The 18,351-nt window shown below is 41.8% G+C and overlaps 2 protein-coding genes across 10 annotated transcripts in view; one reads left to right on the top strand and one right to left on the bottom strand.

The window, feature by feature from the left end:
• Positions 1–16,745, top strand: part of MTMR10 (myotubularin related protein 10) — a 59,134-nt gene extending 42,389 nt beyond the window's left edge. The window contains exons 13-16 of the mRNA XM_009249631.4: positions 7,187–7,356; positions 8,354–8,524; positions 12,622–12,804; positions 13,624–16,745. Coding sequence (XP_009247906.3) covers positions 7,187–7,356; positions 8,354–8,524; positions 12,622–12,804; positions 13,624–14,226 — 1,127 coding nt within the window. The 3' untranslated portion in view covers positions 14,227–16,745. The remainder of the gene's footprint in view (positions 1–7,186; positions 7,357–8,353; positions 8,525–12,621; positions 12,805–13,623) is intronic.
• The window catches only part of FAN1 (FANCD2 and FANCI associated nuclease 1), a 132,195-nt gene continuing 126,429 nt past the window's right edge, over positions 12,586–18,351 (bottom strand). For all 9 annotated transcript variants that reach the window (XM_054532470.2, XM_063716542.1, XM_054532471.2 and 6 more), the window contains one exon: positions 12,586–14,130. The gene's annotated coding sequence lies outside the window, so the exon portion shown is untranslated. The remainder of the gene's footprint in view (positions 14,131–18,351) is intronic.

Below are 18,351 nucleotides of genomic sequence, written 5' to 3'. Positions count from 1 at the left end.
TTAAGTATTTTATTTTTATGTCACTGTGAATATAATTGTTAATTTCATTTTCATGTTTACTATGTACTCAGATTGTTGTATACAGAATTTCTGTAACCTTACTGACCTCATTTATTAATTCTAGTAGTTATTTTGTGGATTCCATAGGAGTTTTTACATACAGGATCATATTGTCTTCTTTTTTTTTTATTATTATTATTATTATACTTTAAGTTTTAGGGTACATGTGCACAATGTGCAGGTTAGTTACATATGTATACATGTGCCATGCTGGTGCGCTGCACCCACTAACTCGTCATCTAGCATTAGGTATATCTCCCAGTGATATCCCTCCCCCCTAACCCCACCCCACAACAGTCCCCAGAGTGTGATGTTCCCCTTCCTGTGTCCATGTGTTCTCATTGTTCAATTCCCACCTATGAGTGAGAATATGCGGTGTTTGGTTTTTTGTTCTTGCGATAGTTTACTGAGAATAATGATTTCCAATTTCATCCATGTCCCTACAAAGGACATGAACTCATCCTTTTTTATGACTGCATAGTATTCCATGGTGTATATGTGCTACATTTTCTTAATCCAGTCTATCATTGTTGGACATTTGGGTTGGTTCCAAGTCTTTGCTATTGTGAACAATGCCGCAATAAACATACGTGTGCATGTGTCTTTATAGCAGCATAATTTATAGTCCTTTGGGTATATACCCAGTAACGGGATGGCTGGGTCAAATGGTATTTCTAGTTCTAGATCCCTGAGGAATAGCCACACCAACTTCTACAATGGTTGAACTAGTTTACAGTCCCACCAACAGTGTAAAAGTGTTCCTGTTTCTCCACATCCTCTCCAGCACCTGTGGTTTCCTGACTTTTTAATGATTGCCATTCTAACTGGTGTGAGATGGTATATCTCATTGTAGTTTTGATTTGCATTTCTCTGATGGCCAGTGACGATGAGCATTTTTTCATGTGTTTTTTGGCTGCATGAATGTCTTCTTTTGAGAAGTGTCTGTTCATGTCCTTCGCCCACTTTTTGAAGGGGTTGTTTGTTTTTTTCTTGTAAATTTGTTGGAGTTCATTGTAGATTCTGGATATTAGCCCTTTGTCAGATGAGTAGGTTGCGAAAATTTTCTCCCATTTTGTAGGTTGCCTGTTCACTCTGATGGTAGTTTCTTTTGCTGTGCAGAAGCTCTTTAGTTTAATTAGATCCCATTTGTCAATTTTGGCTTTTGTTGCCATTGCTTTTGGTGTTTTAGATATGAAGTCCTTGCCCATGCCTATGTCCTGAATGGTAACACCTAGGTTTTCTCCTAGGGTTTTTATGGTTTTAGGTCTAACATTTAAGTCTTTAATCCATCTTGAATTGATTTTTGTATAAGGTGTAAGGAAGGGATCCAGTTTCAGCTTTCTACATATGGCTAGCCAGTTTTCCCAGCACCATTTATTAAATAGGGAATCCTTTCCCCATTTCTTGTTTTTCTCAGGTTTGTCAAAGATCAGATAGTTGTAGATATGCGGCGTTATTTCTGAGGGCTCTGTTGTGTTCCATTGATCTATATCTCTGTTTTGGTACCAGTACGATGCTGTTTTGGTTACTGTAGCCTTGTAGTATAGTTTGAAGTCAGGTAGTGTGATGCCTCCAGCTTTGTTCTTTTGGCTTAGGATTGACTTGGTGATGCGGGCTCTTTTTTGGTTCCATATGAACTTTAAAGTAGTTTTTTCCAATTCTGTGAAGAAAGTCATTGGTAGCTTGATGGGGATGGCATTGAATCTATAAATTACCTTGGGCAGTATGGCCATTTTCACGATATTGATTCTTCCTACCCAAGAGCATGGAATGTTCTTCCATTTGTTTGTATCCTCTTTTATTTCCTTGATCAGTGGTTTGTAGTTCTCCTTGAAGAGGTCCTTCACGTCCCTTGTAAGTTGGATTCCTAGGTATTTTATTCTCTTTGAAGCAATTGTGAATGGGAGTTCACTGATGATTTGGCTCTCTGTCTGTTGTTGGTGTATAAGAATGCTTGTGATTTTTGCACATTGGTTTTGTATCCTGAGACTTTGCTGAAGTTGCTTATCAGCTTAAGGAGATTCTGGCCTGAGACGATGGGGTTTTCTAGATATACAATCATGTCATCTGCAAACAGGAACAATTTGACTTCCTCTTTTCCTAATTGAATACCCTTTATTTTCTTCTCCTGCCTGATTGCCCTGGCCAGAACTTCCAACACTATGTTGAATAGGAGTGGTGAGAGAGGGCATCCCTGTCTTGTGCCAGTTTTCAAAGGGAATGCTTCCAGTTTTTGTCCATTCAGTATGATATTGGCTGTGGGTTTGTCATAGATAGCTCTTATTATTTTGAGATACGTCCCATCAATACCTAATTTATTGAGAGTTTTTAGCATGAAGCGTTGTTGAATCTTGTCAAAGGCCTTTTCTGCATCTATTGAGATAATCATGTGTTTTTTGTCTTTGGTTCTGTTTATATGCTGGATTACATTTATTGATTTGTGTATATTGAACCAGCCTTGCATCCCAGGGATGAAGCCCGCTTGATCATGATGGATAAGCTTTTTGATGTGCTGCTGGATTTGGTTTGCCAGTATTTTATTGAGGATTTTTGCATCAATGTTCATCAAGGATATTGGTCTAAAATTCTCTTTTTTGGTTGTGTCTCTGCCCGGCTTTGGTATCAGGATGATGCTGGCCTCATAAAATGAGTTAGGGAGGATTCCGTCTTTTTCTATTGATTGGAATAGTTTCAGAAGGAATGGTACCAGTTCCTCCTTGTACCTCTGGTAGAATTCAGCTGTGAATCCATCGGGTCCTGGACTCTTTTTGGTTGGTAAGCTATTGATTTTTGCCACAATTTCAGCTCCTGTTATTGGTCTGTTCAGAGATTCAACTTCTTCCTGGTTTAGTCTTCAGAGCGTGTATATGTCGAGGAATTTATCCATTTTTTCTAGATTTTCTAGTTTATTTGCGTAGAGGTGTTTGTAGTATTCTCTGATGGTAGTTTGTATTTCTGTGGGATCGGTGGTGATATCCCCTTTATCATTTTTTATTGCATCTATTTGATTCTTCTCTCTTTTTTTCTTTATTAGTCTTGCTAGCGGTCTATCAATTTTGTTGATCCTTTCAAAAAACCAGCTCCTGGATTCATTAATTTTTTGAAGGGTTTTTTGTGTCTCTATTTCCTTCAGTTCTGCTCTGATTTTAGTTATTTCTTGCCTTCTGCTAGCTTTTGAATGTGTTTGCTCTTGCTTTTCTAGTTCTTTTAATTGTGATGTTAGGGTGTCAATTTTGGATTTTTCCTGCTTTCTCTTGTGGGCATTTAGTGCTATAAATTTCCCTCTACACACTGCTTTGAATGCATCCCAGAGATTTTGGTATGTTGTGTGTTTGTTCTCGTTGGTTTCAAAGAACATCTTTATTTCTGCCTTCATTTCGTTATGTACCCAGTAGTCATTCAGGAGCAGGTTGTTCAGTTTCCACTTAGTTGAGCAGTTTTGAGTGAGATTCTTAATCCTGCATTCTAGTTTGATTGCACTGTGGTCTGAGAGATAGTTTGTTATAATTTCTGTTCTTTTACATTTGCTGAGGAGAGCTTTACTTCCAAGTATGTGGTCAATTTTGGAATAGGTGTGGTGTGGTGCTGAAAAAAATGTATATTCTGTTGATTTGGGGTGGAGAGTTCTGTAGATGTCTATTAGGTCCGCTTGGTGCAGAGCTGAGTTCAATTCCTGGGTATCCTTGTTGACTTTCTGTCTCATTGATCTGTCTAATGTTGACAGTGGGGTGTTAAAGTCTCCCATTATTATTGTGTGGGAGTCTAAGTCTCTTTGTAGGTCACTCAGGACTTGCTTTGTGAATCCGGGTGCTCCTGTATTGGGTGCATATATATTTAGGATAGTTAGCTCTTCTTGTTGAATTGATCCCTTTACCATTAGGTAATGGCCTTCTTTATCTCTTTTGATCTTCGTTGGTTTAAAATCTGTTTTATCCGAGACTAGGATTGCAACCCCTGCCTGTTTTTGCTTTCCATTTGCTTGGTAGATCTTCCTCCATCCTTTTATTTTGAGCCTGTGTGTGTCTCTGCACGTGAGATGGATTTCCTGAATACAGCACACTGATGAGTCTTGACTCTTTATCCAATTTGCCAGTCTGTGTCTTTTAATTGGAGCATTTAGTCCATTTACATTTAAAGTTAATATTGTTATGTGTGAATTTGATCCTGTCATTATGATGTTAGCTGCTTATTTTGCTCGTTAGTTGATGCAATTTCTTCCCAGTCTCGATGGTCTTTACATTTTGGCATGATTTTGCAGTGGCTGGTACTGGTTGTTCCTTTCCATGTTTAGCGCTTCCTTCAGGAGCTCTTTTAGGGCAGGCCTGGTGGTGACAAAATCTCTCAGCATTTGCTTGTCTGTAAAGTATTTTATTTCTCCTTCACTTATGAAGCTTAGTTTGGCTGGATATGAAATTCTGGGTTGAAAATTCTTTTCTTTAAGAATGTTGAATATTGGCCCCCACTCTCTTCTGGCTTGTAGAGTTTCTGCCAAGAGATCCGCTGTTAGTCTGATGGGCTTCCCTTTGAGGGTAACCCGACCTTTCTCTCTGGCTGCCCTTAACATTTTTTCCTTCATTTCAACTTTGGTGAATCTGACAATTATGTGTCTTGGAGTTGCTGTTCTCGAGGAGTATCTTTGTGGCATTCTCTGTATTTCCTGAATCTGAATGTTGGCCTGCCTTGCTAGATTGGGGAAGTTCTCCTGGATAATATCCTGCAGAGTGTTTTCCAACTTGGTTCCATTCTCCCCGTCACTTTCAGGTACACCAATCAGACGTAGATTTGGTCTTTTCACATAGTCCCATATTTCTTGGAGGCTTTGCTCGTTTCCTTTTATTCTTTTTTCTCTAAACTTCCCTTCTCGCTTCGTTTCATTCATTTCATCTTCCATCGCTGATACCCTTTCTTCCAGTTGATCGCATCGGCTCCTAAGGCTTCTGCATTCTTCACATAGTTCTTGAGCCTTGGTTTTCAGCTCCATCAGCTCCTTTAAGCACTTCTCTGTATTGGTTATTCTAGTTATACATTCTTCTAAATTTTTTTCAAAGTTTTCAACTTCTTTGCCTTTGGTTTGAATATCCTCCCGTAGCTCGGAATAATTTGATCACCTGAAGCCTTCTTCTCTCAGCTCGTCAAAGTCATTCTCCGTCCAGCTTTGTTCCGTTGCTGGTGAGGAACTGCGTTCCTTTGGAGGAGAGGCACTCTGCTTTTTAGAGTTTCCAGTTTTTCTGCTCTGTTTTTTCCCCATCTTTGTGGTTTTATCTACTTTTGGTCTTTGATGATGGTGATGTACAGATGGGTTTTTGGTGTGGATGTCCTTTCTGTTTGTTTGTTTTCCTTCTAACAGACAGGACCCTCAGCTGCAGGTCTGTTGGAGTACCCGGCCCTGTGAGGTGTCAGTCTGCCCCTGCTCAGCAGTGCCTCCCAGTTAGGCTGCTCGGGGGTCAGGGGTCAGGGACCCACTTGAGGAGGCAGTCTGCCTGTTCTCAGATCTCCAGCTGCGTGCTGGGAGAACCACTGCTCTCTTCAAAGCTGTCAGACAGGGACCTTTAAGTCTGCAGAGGTTACTGCTGTCTTTTTGTTTGTCTGTGCCTTGCCCCCAGAGGTGGAGCCTACAGAGGCAGGCAGGCCTCCTTGAGCTGTGGTGGGCTCCACCCAGTTCGAGCTTCCCGGCTGCGTTGTTTACCTAAGCAAGCCTGGGCAATGGTGGGCGCCCCTCCCCCAGCCTCACTGCCGCCTTGCAGTTCCATCTCAGACTGCTGTGCTAGCAATCAGTGAGACTCCGTGGGCGTAGGACCTTCTGAGCCAGGTGCGGGATATAATCTCCTGGTGCGTGGTTTTTTAAGCCCGTCGGAAAAGCGCAGTATTTGGGTGGGAGTGACCCGATTTTCCAGGTGCCATCTGTCACCCCTTTCTTTGACTAGGAAAGGGAACTCCCTGACCCCTTGTGCTTCCCGAGTGAGGCAATGCCTCGCCCTTCTTTGGCGCGCACACGGTGCACGCACCCACTGACCTGCGCCCACTGTCTGGCACTCCCTAGTGAGATGAACCCGGTACCTCAGATGGAAATGCAGAAATCACCTGTCTTCTGCGTTGCTCACACTGGGAGCTGTAGACCGGAGCTGTTCCTATTCGGCCATCTTGGCTCCCGACTCCCATATTGTCTTCAAAGACAGTTTTTACCTTTTTCTTTCTGATGTGAATGCCTTTTATTTTCTTTTTCTTGCCTAATTGCTCTGGCTAGATTCTCCAGTTCAATGAGATGGAGAAGTGTAGAGAACAGACATCCTTATCATCTTCCTGATCTTAGGGAGAGAGTATCCAGTCTTTCACCAGTGAAATGAGAATAACATTAATTGTAGGTTTTTGTGGATGTCTCTGATCAGTTTAAATATGTTTACTTTTATTCCTAATCAGGAATGAATGTAGAATTATATCAGATGCTTTTTCTGCATCTAATGAGATGATCGTGTTGGTTTTGTCCTTTATTACTGTGGTATGTTACTACAATTGACAGATGTTAAACCAACTTTGCATTCCTGGATAATTTGGTTTACTCATATTTTTATTGATTTTTACACCTATAATCATAAGGGATATTGGTCAATAATTGTCTTCTGATTTCCCTGGCTGACTTTGATAGCGTGGCAATTCTGGCCTCATTGGAAAGGACAACAACTATAAAAGACAGGAGGGAGGGAATCGTTTGCCACAGCTTCAGTTGGTAGTGAACAGTCCCACTCTCCCCATTCACTTCTCAGTATTGCCATGTGGTGTGTCAGTAGAAAGATTACCTTATTCTTAATACCTTGACAAAAGAGCAGTAGAATGGAGTCTAGACGGATTTTCTACCACAAACCATTCGAATGTAAAAAGTATGAGTGATGAGCTTCTATTATCTGGCAAATATCCATGTATAAAAGACCATCTCCTATTAAATGCTAATTTAGTTTATCTACAAGTCTGTAATATTTTAGAGTTGCTGGAATCCAGTAAAATTTCCTTATACAGATTTGGAAGGCAGCCTAGGTGTGCAGAATACTAAATTATCTAGTTTACCTTTCCTTCCCTTTCTCTCTCAGCATTTTTCTATGTTGTAATCATTTTCTTTCCATTTTATTGACAGAGGAGGAAGGAAGAGACTTGAGCTGTTGTGTAGCTTCTCTTGTTCAAATGATGCTGGATCCCTATTTTAGGACAATTATTGGATTTCAGAGTCTGATACAGAAGGAGTGGGTCATGGCAGGATATCAATTTCTAGACAGATGCAACCATCTAAAGAGATCAGAGAAAGAGGTAACAAAATCTTGATGCCTTTTTATCAGTCTTTAAGGATACACAAAATAAAATAAGTGCCATTAAAAGATGAAGGGGCTTTTAAAAAATACTGTATTTAGTACAACTTAATTTCTTTAGTCCAAAGCTAACTAATGGATTAGAGTTCAAATTGATGTACTTATTATAAAGATTATCGTAACTATGAAGGTGGAATTTTTAAAAGTTGTCTATTGCATTTGTCTAAGTGGAAAACTACTGAAAAAATTCTGAATAAAATACTGAAAAACAGATAACAAGTACATTAGCTATTTTGAAAAATCACTTTTGGAATATCATATTTTCTTAAAATGGGGTACATAGGTTAAGATGGAAAGTTTGAGAGGGCCACCTTTGTAACAGCTGTGGAGTTAGTGGCTGCCTTGGATCTCTAGTTAGGCTGCGGAAGGCCTTACAAATAACTTATTGGCCAGGCAGGTCAGTCAGATCAGTTTTTAGAAGGTTGTTTCAGAGAGCACCATTTGACTCGCGGTGTCTCATAAAAAATAGTGGTCACCCGCTACTGCACTTGGGGACACACCACGTGACCTAGACTGATCCCAAAGTGTTTTCTGAAATATGGGGATGTTTTCTGGATGCTGAGCCTACAGGATCAACCAAAAATCAGAGAAGTTTGGTTGATGGTTTTGTTTTGTTATATAATCTAAAGAATTGTTTCTAGGACATGCTTAAACATGTTTTGCTCTTCCCCCTTCATATAGTGGCAACCCGCTCAACTGTGTGCTTTGCTGTTTCAACTTGTTACATGTATTGGGCAAATAAGGGTTGTGATGTTTATCACTTGAACGTTACTTCTTGGGTTTGATAGATGTCTATAGCTCAGCTTAGAAGCCAAGTGTTTCAGACTTAGATGTTTTCTCATTCATCTCTTCTTTAACATCAGCAGTACATTTTGAAGTAAATGCGAACGGCTGAAGGATAACATTAAATGATCCCATTGTCTCTTTGTATTTGCCAGTCTCCTTTATTTTTGCTATTCTTGGATGCCACCTGGCAGCTGTTAGAACAATATCCTGCAGCTTTCGAGTTCTCGGAAACCTACCTGGCAGTGTTGTATGACAGCACCCGGATTTCACTGTTTGGCACCTTCCTGTTCAACTCCCCTCACCAGCGAGTGAAGCAAAGCACGGTAAGCAACCCTGTGGCTGTGGCTACATTTTCCCTGTTTTTACAACTTTATCGAGGCATAACTGAAGTATAATTCACTGCCTATTTAAAATCTATGATTTAAAACTCTCTTACTGTCATTTTCAGCTGAAATTTCTGAATGGATTATTTTGAAGACACAAATCTAGGAAATTATTTTTATGATTGAACATTTTTTGTTTTACTCTAATGTAAACGTTTTGTAGTAAACCCCTTTAAAGATGTAAATTACTTTAACCACCTTAAATGTCATACTTTTGTATTTATATTTCACATTTGGGCTATTGGGTAGTGAAAAACAAAAGCCCTGTTACAGGACATTTATTTCCTAGGTCAGTAGGATAAAAAGTTGTACAAAACAAGATTATTTTCCTTCAAGAGTTTTAAGTTTCCGGTCACAATTCATTGATTTAGAGGAAGAGTCATTTATGACTAAGCAGGGTCTCAAGCCAAACTTGAAACTAGCTACAGCTTGCCACTGGTGGAAACCATTCTGAACCAAAGTGCTATTTCACCCACCTCAAACCAACAACAGAAGCTGACAAATGCTGTGGAGACCATTGAGAGAAACAGAAAGGGGCAGCTCTTGTGGGCCTTCAGGAAGCCTTTCTAGGGAGAGGATTGCCCTCATAGTGAGCTCTAGGGTCTTCAGCCTCAGCCTGAAGGCCCTGGGCTAGGCAGTGTGACCTGGGGGGTGGGAAACCTGAGTTCTGGCCCTGGTCTGGGAAAAGTGCTAGGCCCATGTTCCACTCAGGCTTCAGCCTGAGAGTCCAGGTTCCTAACCTGTAAAATGGATCTGTCAAACGAACACTTACGCCTTTAGTCTCATTGTATGAGGTGAAACATTTTGTAAACTGTGAATCATTATGCAAATTTTCCTAAAGACATATGAATTATTCTGGATTTGTTGGTATAAAAGACAAAACACACTGGTCAGTTAAGGAGCTGATTTTATTTAGGCTATTGCAGGAGGGAGAACTTAATTAATGGACATCCCAAAGAAAAGGACAAGGCCTGGGATTTTATAGTCAGAAGACGGGAATCAGGAGGGAGGGCAGTCTCAGTCCACAGGAGCCAGTTCTTAGGACACGAAAGGCAGGAGAGATTGTCCAGCATTGCCACTTTTGGGGAACCCAGAGCTCAAAGAAACTCAACACTGTCAGCCTGTCTCTACCAAAAATACAAAAATTAGCCAGACATGGTGGTGCGCACCTGTGGTCCCAGCTGCTGGGGAGGCTGAGGTGGGAGGATGGCTTAAGCCCAGGAGGCAGAGATTGCAGTGAGCCGAGACGGTGCCACTACACTCCAGCCTGGGTGACAGAGCCAGAGTCTGTCCCCTGCCCACCCCACCAGGAAAGCTTGGCCTTTCCAGATACTGTGCTGAGGACCAGTGATACAGGCTCAGAGGCTCCTGAGGCATGGAACGCTCATTTGTTCCGAAAATACATGCTCTCCCAGTTACTCGTTTTTCTTTTTCGTCACCATAATCATTCTTGGGGCCCCTCTCTGCCTGGAGCTAGGCTTTCCCTCGGCCTTGTTTGCCTCCTTCAGCTCTTCCCCATTCTCTCCCGTCACTACCCCGTGCACACACAGACAGTGTGAGCCTGCAAAAGGCGCGTGAGGCGAGGACAAAGACTTTGGGGTCTGGGGACTGGGCAGTGCATGGGTGGGTATCTGGGTGGAGGACTCCCGGCCCCCAGACACCACTGCTTCTGCTGCTTGGCTGATGCTGCGTGTGCTGACAGACTTCTCACCAGGAATGAAAATTACTGAATTGTATTGAGGGAGCTGTAAAAAATACTTTCTACAAGTATTTCGTCTGCTTTCCCTGTTCATGTTCTAGTGCTCTATTTTTTTAATTTGGCTTTTTCAAAAGCTTTTTCTGACAAATACTAACATGAATCCCCCTCTCCCTTCCTCCCTAGCAGGAACTGGCCATTGTCTAAGGGTCGTGATTCTTAACCGTTCTCAGCCCCTTCCACACAGGCAAAAGCCCAAAGCATTTCTTCTTTTTTTTTTTCCATTCTGAGGCCACCTTAGGTGCTAGTGGCCAGGCAGTGTTTATAGAAAATCTGGTCTCTCTTAGAGATAAATATTTTTAATTATTACCTTTTAAAAAAGAGAACATCTTTTTTTTTTAAGACAGTTTGGCTCTGTCACCCAGGCTGGATGGAGTGCAGTGGTACAATATCAGCTCACTGCAACCTCTGCCTCCTGGGTCCAAGCACTGTTCTCGCCTCAGCCACCTGAGTAGCTAGGACTGCAGGCACATGCCACCACGCCTAGCTAATTTTTGTAGTTTTTTGTAGAGTCAGGGTTTTGCCATGTTGCCCAGTCTGGTCTTGAACTCCTGGACTCAAGCAGTCCGCCCACCTCAGCTTCTCAAAGTACTGGGATTATAGGCGTGAGCCACCACACTTGGCCAAGAGGACATTTTCTATATACTTACTGAAGGGCCATTAAAACAGGTTTGGGTTCATGTTTTACTAGATTTCAGCTCTTAACAGTGTTTAAAGCAAATGGGTTGTTTTTAATCCATGTACATGATGAAATGTCAAGTAACTAAAATTTTTTTTTTTTTTTTTTTTGAGACAGAGTCTTGCTCCATCACCCAGGCTGGAGTGCAGTGGCATGATCTCGGCTCACTGCAGCCTCTGCCTTCCAGGTTCAGGTGATTCTCCTGCCTCAGCCTCCCGAGTAGCTGGGACTACAGGCGCCCGCCACCACACCTGGCTAATTTTTGTATTTTTAGTAGACACGGGGTTTCACCATATTGGCCAGGCTGGTCTTGAACTCCTGACCTCGTGATCCGCCTGCCTTTGGCCTCCCAAAGTGCTGGGATTACAGGCATGAGCCGCCACTGCACCTGGCCAAAACTGTTAAAAGTATGCGTATTTGGTGCTTAATGAATTTTTACTTATTTGAAATAGAAAATTGTGTAAAACTTTACAAAATGTCCTGTGCTGTTACACAGCTTACCCATTTCTTGATGATTCCAGCCGCCACTGTGGCAGGGAATGCCACCTGGCTGTGATGCAGTCATGGCCTCCTGACTGCTATATTCTTGTCCTCATAACATTCATTGTTTGCCTTTTTAATCATTTCCAAATACATTCTTGGGGTTTTTTTTTTTGGTAGAAAATTTGCAGAGTACTGAAAGGTACAGAACAAAGAATCAGACATTTCCCATCATCCAGCAACTCTGTGTCTGGGGTTATTTCCTCCGGGGGACTGTTGTGTATACACTGCTGTGGCAGCCTGCTGCCGTCAATCAGCTGAGATGAGAGTCCTTTGTCCACGTTGCTAAATGTGACTGTGCTTCATAGAAATGGTCTGGGCTGCCTTCCAGAGGAGCTCCATGTCTTCCTCACAATGCGGTGGTTGGCTGTCACCCTGTAGCCTTGTGTTGCCTCAGTTTACTGTGGTGGGAAGCCAGATAACTAGGCTGCACCAGCCCAGAGTCCGGGCTAGAGGTGGACTCCTGTGAAGAGGGGTCTCCTGTGTACCTGGTCTCCATGGTTTGCCGCATGCTGGGACCACAGGGAGTTGATCCCTTCCTTCCTACCCTGAGTCTGCGGTCTGTGATTTGAGATCACTGGCTCAGTGAAGTGTAGCTCCCCACTTACGAAGTAAGTTATAAAATTGGTGGCAGTGATTTCCATCCAAAGATTTTGTTAATCCACTTACCAACAGGTAACTACTTAAATGTACTGACCGTGTGCTCATAAAAGTAAAATACTGTAATTATAGAAATAAATTCAACATGTTTAAGACTTTCTAGTATCATGTTAGTGAAACTTCTCTTAATAACATTCTTATTGCCCAAAGGGCACGGCTTCCTTCGGGTCCTAAGGCAGAGGGCACCTGAAAAGCACACTCCTTGTTCATGGGGACTATGGGGCTTCTCTGAGCTCAAAGGCCAGGAGCATCTCCTCTCTTGAAGTGAAAGTGCCACTCTGGTGGGTTTTGAGGGCTGCAGTACAGAACATTTAACCCGTATAATGGTGAGTGGCTCATCCGAAAAAAGGCATTCATGAGAAAATCTTTAGTTTTGCAAATATTTATTTATTTATTTTGCAGGAATTTGCTATAAGCAAAAATATCCAATTGGGTGATGAGAAGGGCTTAAAATTCCCCTCTGTTTGGGACTGGTCTCTCCAGTTTACAGCAAAGGATCGCACCCTTTTCCATAACCCCTTCTACATTGGAAAGAGCACACCTTGTATACAGAATGGCTCCCTGAAGTCTTTTAAACGGACAAAGGTAAATCACAGCTAACAAAACGTGATGTTGGCTCACACGTAACCAAACACCTCTTTTTCAGAACAGAGAGCGTTAAAAGTAAAGGCACTTCCAAGAGTAACACTGCTAATGTGGGTTTCTGAGGGGTCATTCCCTCTTTAACTCAAATGACTGTATCCCAACTTTCTTCCTGGTGTCTGAGGCCCACAAAGTCTCAGTACCTGAGAGTGGGCAGATTGCAGCTTTGAGCCTGCAAGCCCAATTTACTAAAGCCCCATTTATCCATTTCTTGATGATTCAAGCCGCCACTGTGGCAGGGAATGCCACCTGGCTGTGATGTAGTCATGGCCTCCTGACTGCTATATTCTTGTCCTAATAACATTCATTGTTTGCCTTTTTAATAATTTCCAAATAAATTCTTGGGATTTTTTTTGGTAGAAAATTTGCAGAGTACTGAAAGGTACAGACCAAAGAATCAGACATTTGGCCTCCTGACTGCCTGTATTCAGTTTGCCATTGTTCTTGATAGAATCGGCCAGGTCTAGGGTTTTTTCTAGCCCGTCTTAGAACTTATCCTTAAGCAAATTAGTGGATAGGAGGTACTCTCATCCCTGCCCCCATTCAGGCTGATAGTTACAGCCTAGGTAGAGTCAACACATAAAAAAGTGTAATTCCAGGGGAGGAGGATTAGAATAAGGACACAGAGGAAGGGAGGAAAATGTTCTTTGAGGCTGAAATTCCATTAAGTTTTCATAGTATTGAGTTTATATTTGCCATTGCATCCTTACAATCTTTCTAAAAAGGGAATCCCCGGAACATAACAAAATCTCTTCTGTATAGAAAAGCTACAGCTCCACACTAAGAGGAATGCCGTCTGCCTTAAAGAATGGAATCATCAGTGACCAAGAATTACTTCCAAGGAGAAATTCATTGATATTAAAACCAAAGCCAGATCCACCTCAGCCAACCGACAGCCAGAACAGTGATACGGAGCAATATTTTAGAGAATGGTTTTCCAAACCCGTCAACCTGCACGGTGTTATTCTGCCACGTGTCTCTGGAACACACATAAAACTGTGGAAACTGTGCTACTTCCGCTGGGTTCCTGAGGCCCAGATCAGCCTGGGTGGCTCCATCACGGCCTTTCACAAGCTCTCCCTCCTGGCTGATGAAGTCGATGTGCTGAGCAGGATGCTGCGGCAACAGCGCAGTGGCCCCCTGGAGGCCTGCTATGGGGAGCTGGGCCAGAGCAGGATGTACTTCAACGCCAGCGGCCCTCACGACACTGACACCTCGGGGACACCGGAGTTTCTCTCCTCCTCATTTCCATTTTCTCCTGTAGGGAATCTATGCAGACGAAGCATTTTAGGAACACCATTAAGCAAATTTTTAAGTGGGGCCAAAATATGGTTGTCTACTGAGACATTAGCAAATGAAGACTAAAATAGGGTGTTTTCTGAACATTTTGAGGGAAGCTAGCAACTTTTTTCCTCTGAATTAAAATTGCTAACCTAGGCGTTTGAAGCTCTAATAACTTTATATGTAAGAATAATAGTTGGAATTTGCACTAATATTTAAAAACATGTTGAATCATGGTTCTTTCACACTTATTTTAAGAGAGATGTAAATTTTGTTCCTGTCCTCTTTCTGTCATTACAGGTCTGGCTTTTGTAACTGTGATCAAACTGTTCGTGTTCTGTCTGCTACATTTCTGTCTCCATCCATTTTTCCTGCCACCTCCTGAAGGCTATCTGATAGTCACATTAGCAACCCCAGGCAGCAGACAACAGGAAAGTTAGGAAATTTGTGTTTCGTGTCATTTTTAGGAACATCTGATAAAACCTCCAGCAGGTTTTAGGAAGTATTCATGTATTTTTCTGGTTACTTTCTGTCATCTCTAATTGAACTCACCTGATGAAGGTTCAGTGTTCTGTGGCCAGAATTTATTATTTTAGATCACCTTCTTTGCGACCTTAGATCACTGTGTTTTGAAATCATGAGTTTGCTTTTAACTTCATAGGGCTAACTTTAAAATGATATGCACTGTTAATTTTAAAGCATTTGCTGCAGATAATTAAACTTAGAAGTGCCTTTGACTTTAAGATACAAATATTACAGAAGAAAATATAATTTCACTTTTTAAAATTGGGGTGTGAAAATCCCATTGCATATTTGAAATAGGCTTTTCATACTAAGCTTCATAGCCAGGAGTCCCCAAAGTCTTGTTCCTCTGAAAGCCACTGGGGAGTGTGGCCTGTGAGGTGCTGATTCCTCAGAGGTGCATGCTGTAGACAGGAGAGTGCCATCTATGCCAAAACCCGCCCTCAAAAAACAAGGCTTGCTGGGAGGCGTGCTGGGCTTGGCCATCAGTATTTCCAGTGTGGTAAACTATTGCTGGCACTTCCCCCTGGAAATAACTAATGAGGTCACGAGTTGGGCACCTGCACAGATGTCCTCCTTCTCTCATAGTTCCTAATGCTTAGGAATAGAGGAGAAATAAAAAATGGATTCTCTCAAAACACTGCCATTTGAATAGCGAGAGAAGTGCTCCCCCAACCTCCAACTTTGGATGGCAAAGTTGAGGAGAATGAGCAGACACAGTTGTTTGCTTGATCTGAATCTCTCTTAAAGTATTTCCAAACTGTGTGACAAGAGCCTACCTACCACTGTAGAGGTCAAAGCTGAAGCTTCTTACAGCAGTGAAACGGGGCACCGCCTACCCCACACGCCTCATTCCCCGCTTAAAACATGGATACTTTCAAATTTGACTGTTTCTTAAACTGCCACCCTAAGATACGGAAAATTTGTAAAGTGTCTAGTTAGCTTATTTCCTTTTCTAAAACAAGTGTTTTCAAGATAACTATTTTACCTTTGTATGTACTGAATAGCTGTTTCTATTTGAATTATTTGCCTTTTAAGATTTGATAATGTCTCTGGATATAACAGGACAGGAGTTCTTAAAAAATATCTTAAGAAATTCACTTTATGGGTAAACCCAAGGTTTTTGCCAACTTGTTGCCTAGAAAATAAGGGCTAGTTTCAGTTTATACAAATAGAATTATTAAACATTTTACAGTCCTTGATTAGAAACCAGACCCAATCTCTTCATAACACCACAGCGTATCCTACTATTGACAGTGTAATCACAATTCTCCCTTTTTCATTTAGCTGCTTTTTTATTATTACTAAATGTTTTGGATTGAGCATTTTTCCCTCTGTAATTTTCTTCCCTCACGTTTATTTTATTTTAACTCTTGTAGTATTTTATTGTTGTTAATTTACAAGTTTAAAAATATTAGGTACTATTAATAGTGGTTAAAAATAGAAAAATGCATATTTTTGTATGATAATCAAATGTAAAATAGTTTTATTTTTGCTGGACAGTTGTTATATCATGATTATTGTGCCACAGTTTATTGTGCATAATATGAAAAACAACTATGACAGCCTTCAGTCGGGCCAGGGTAAAGCTGCTTACCACCTCTGCCGTCAGAGGGACGTGTGGTGACAGCAGTGGTGTGGCTGCACAGAGCGCACTGGAGAGAGCTCAGCACCCCTGCTGCCCGCCAGCAGAGCCCGTGATGAGGGAACGCCACACAGATGCTGATGCGCTGGGTGAAATTTCTAGTATTGAACGTAAAGGTGTACAGTGTCTTGCTGTTATTTTATGATGGAAACTGATTTTGAAACCAAAAATATCTAACTAACTATATTTAAGGAAAGGATATTAATTTGTACTAACAGAGGGTAAAGCTGTTCACATCTGTCAACAAAATCTGCTTGCTGCAGTAGTAACCTCAAGTGGTTAAAACTTGATTTCCCGAGAAAACTAAAACCTTTGTGCCTAAAATTGATGACTTGAGTTCAAGTGGGATGAGCAAGAAGATGTGTTATCTTGTTGTTCAACAGTATTGAATGTGAAGGAAATTTTGATGGCTTAATAAAATTCCACAGCGACTGTTTGTTGTTGTCAATATGAAATCATCTACTGGAACACGGTGATAGAAGAGGTGAAGGCATCTTCTTCCACCCATACTTCTGTGTCATCCATGGGATGTTTCTGCTTGCCCTCTAAAGCCAGGTAGTGATCAGTAACTAACTAACTTTTTTTAACAGCAATTCCGAAGTGGCTAAAGTTAAGGCCATGTGGATATTGATGGATCATGCCCTAACTGGTCCTTCCATTCAATAAATATAAAAACTGGGGAGTAATATTCCCCCAAGAAGGCTTCAAACAAGTCGAGAGACTGGGGTCCCAGTCCCTGACTCCTGGGCCTGGTGCATGGATAAATCACCTTTCTACCAACCACACCCCCTTGCCCAGCCTGAGACCCTCCCACAATGGTGATGAGCAGCCGATTTGACTGTACTGTCAACAGAGAAACTACCCCGATCTAGTTATTTATTAGGGATGGTCCCAGGGAGAAGGACAACTGCCTCTGATAAAAGACTTCATTCCTTTCATGATCCGGGCCCAATCAGTAGAACAAGCATTTACATGTTATAAATCAACACAACTTCATGAGAATGTTTTAATTCCTAAAGGAATTGGAATTTCAACTGTTTCAGCCCTTCTTAGATAATCAATCAAAACAGTTTAACAGCTAAATGTGTATAGGGCAGTAAAGAAAAACTTAATTCGAGAATTTCGGTTTCCCATATAATTAATTACTTGAAGGAAACATTGGTTATGCTACTTTAATTTTTTCTTTTTTGAGACAGAGTCTCGCTCTGTCGCCCAGGCTGGAGTGCAGTGGTGCAATCTCGGCTCACTGCAAGCTCCACCTCCCAGGTTCACACCATTCTCCTGCCTCAGCCTCCCGAGTAGCTGGGACTACAGGCGTGTGCCACCAAGCCCAGCCAATTTTTTGTATTTTTAGTAGAGATGGGTTTCACCATGTTGGCCAGGATGGTCTCAATCTCTTGACCTCATGATGCACCTGCCTCGCTCATCCTCCCAAAGTGCTGGGATTACAGGCATGAGCCACCATGCCTGGCCGCTACTTTCTTATAAAAAAACCTAAAGATGAATCATCACTTGTTTTTGAGTTTTCCAGCTTTTTGCACATCTAATCATATAGATGCATCCAGCTCCAATAATGGTCAACAAGATTTTTCTCTTTTAAAAAAGTTCATTACCAGCCGGGTACAGTGGCTCAATGCCTGTAATCCCAGCACTTTGGGAGGCCAAGGTGAGTAGATCAGTTGAGGTCAGAGGTTCTAGACCAACCTGGCCAACCAACATGGTGAAACCCCGTCTCTACTAAAAATACAAAATTTAGCCAGGCGTGGTGGCGCACACCTGTAGTCCCAGCTACTGGGGAGCCTGAGGCAGAAGAATCACTTGAACCTAGCAGGTGGAGGTTGTAGTGAGCCGAGATCACACCACTGCACTCCAGCCTGGGTGACAGAGCAAGACTCCGTCTCAAAAAAAAAAAAAAAAGTTGATTACCCACTGTGTGGAATCAATGAGTGTATTCAAGCAAACAAACAAACACTTTTGTGATATGCAGACACTGTACAATGACAAGTCAAACTATCAGGTTTATAATGCATGATAACAAAATT

Source organism: Pongo abelii, chromosome 16 (assembly GCF_028885655.2).
Source record: "Pongo abelii isolate AG06213 chromosome 16, NHGRI_mPonAbe1-v2.0_pri, whole genome shotgun sequence".
In the NCBI taxonomy this organism is placed as follows: domain Eukaryota; kingdom Metazoa; phylum Chordata; class Mammalia; order Primates; family Hominidae; genus Pongo; species Pongo abelii.
Note: the sequence above shows the minus strand (reverse complement) of the source record. Positions and strands in the feature narration are given on the sequence as shown.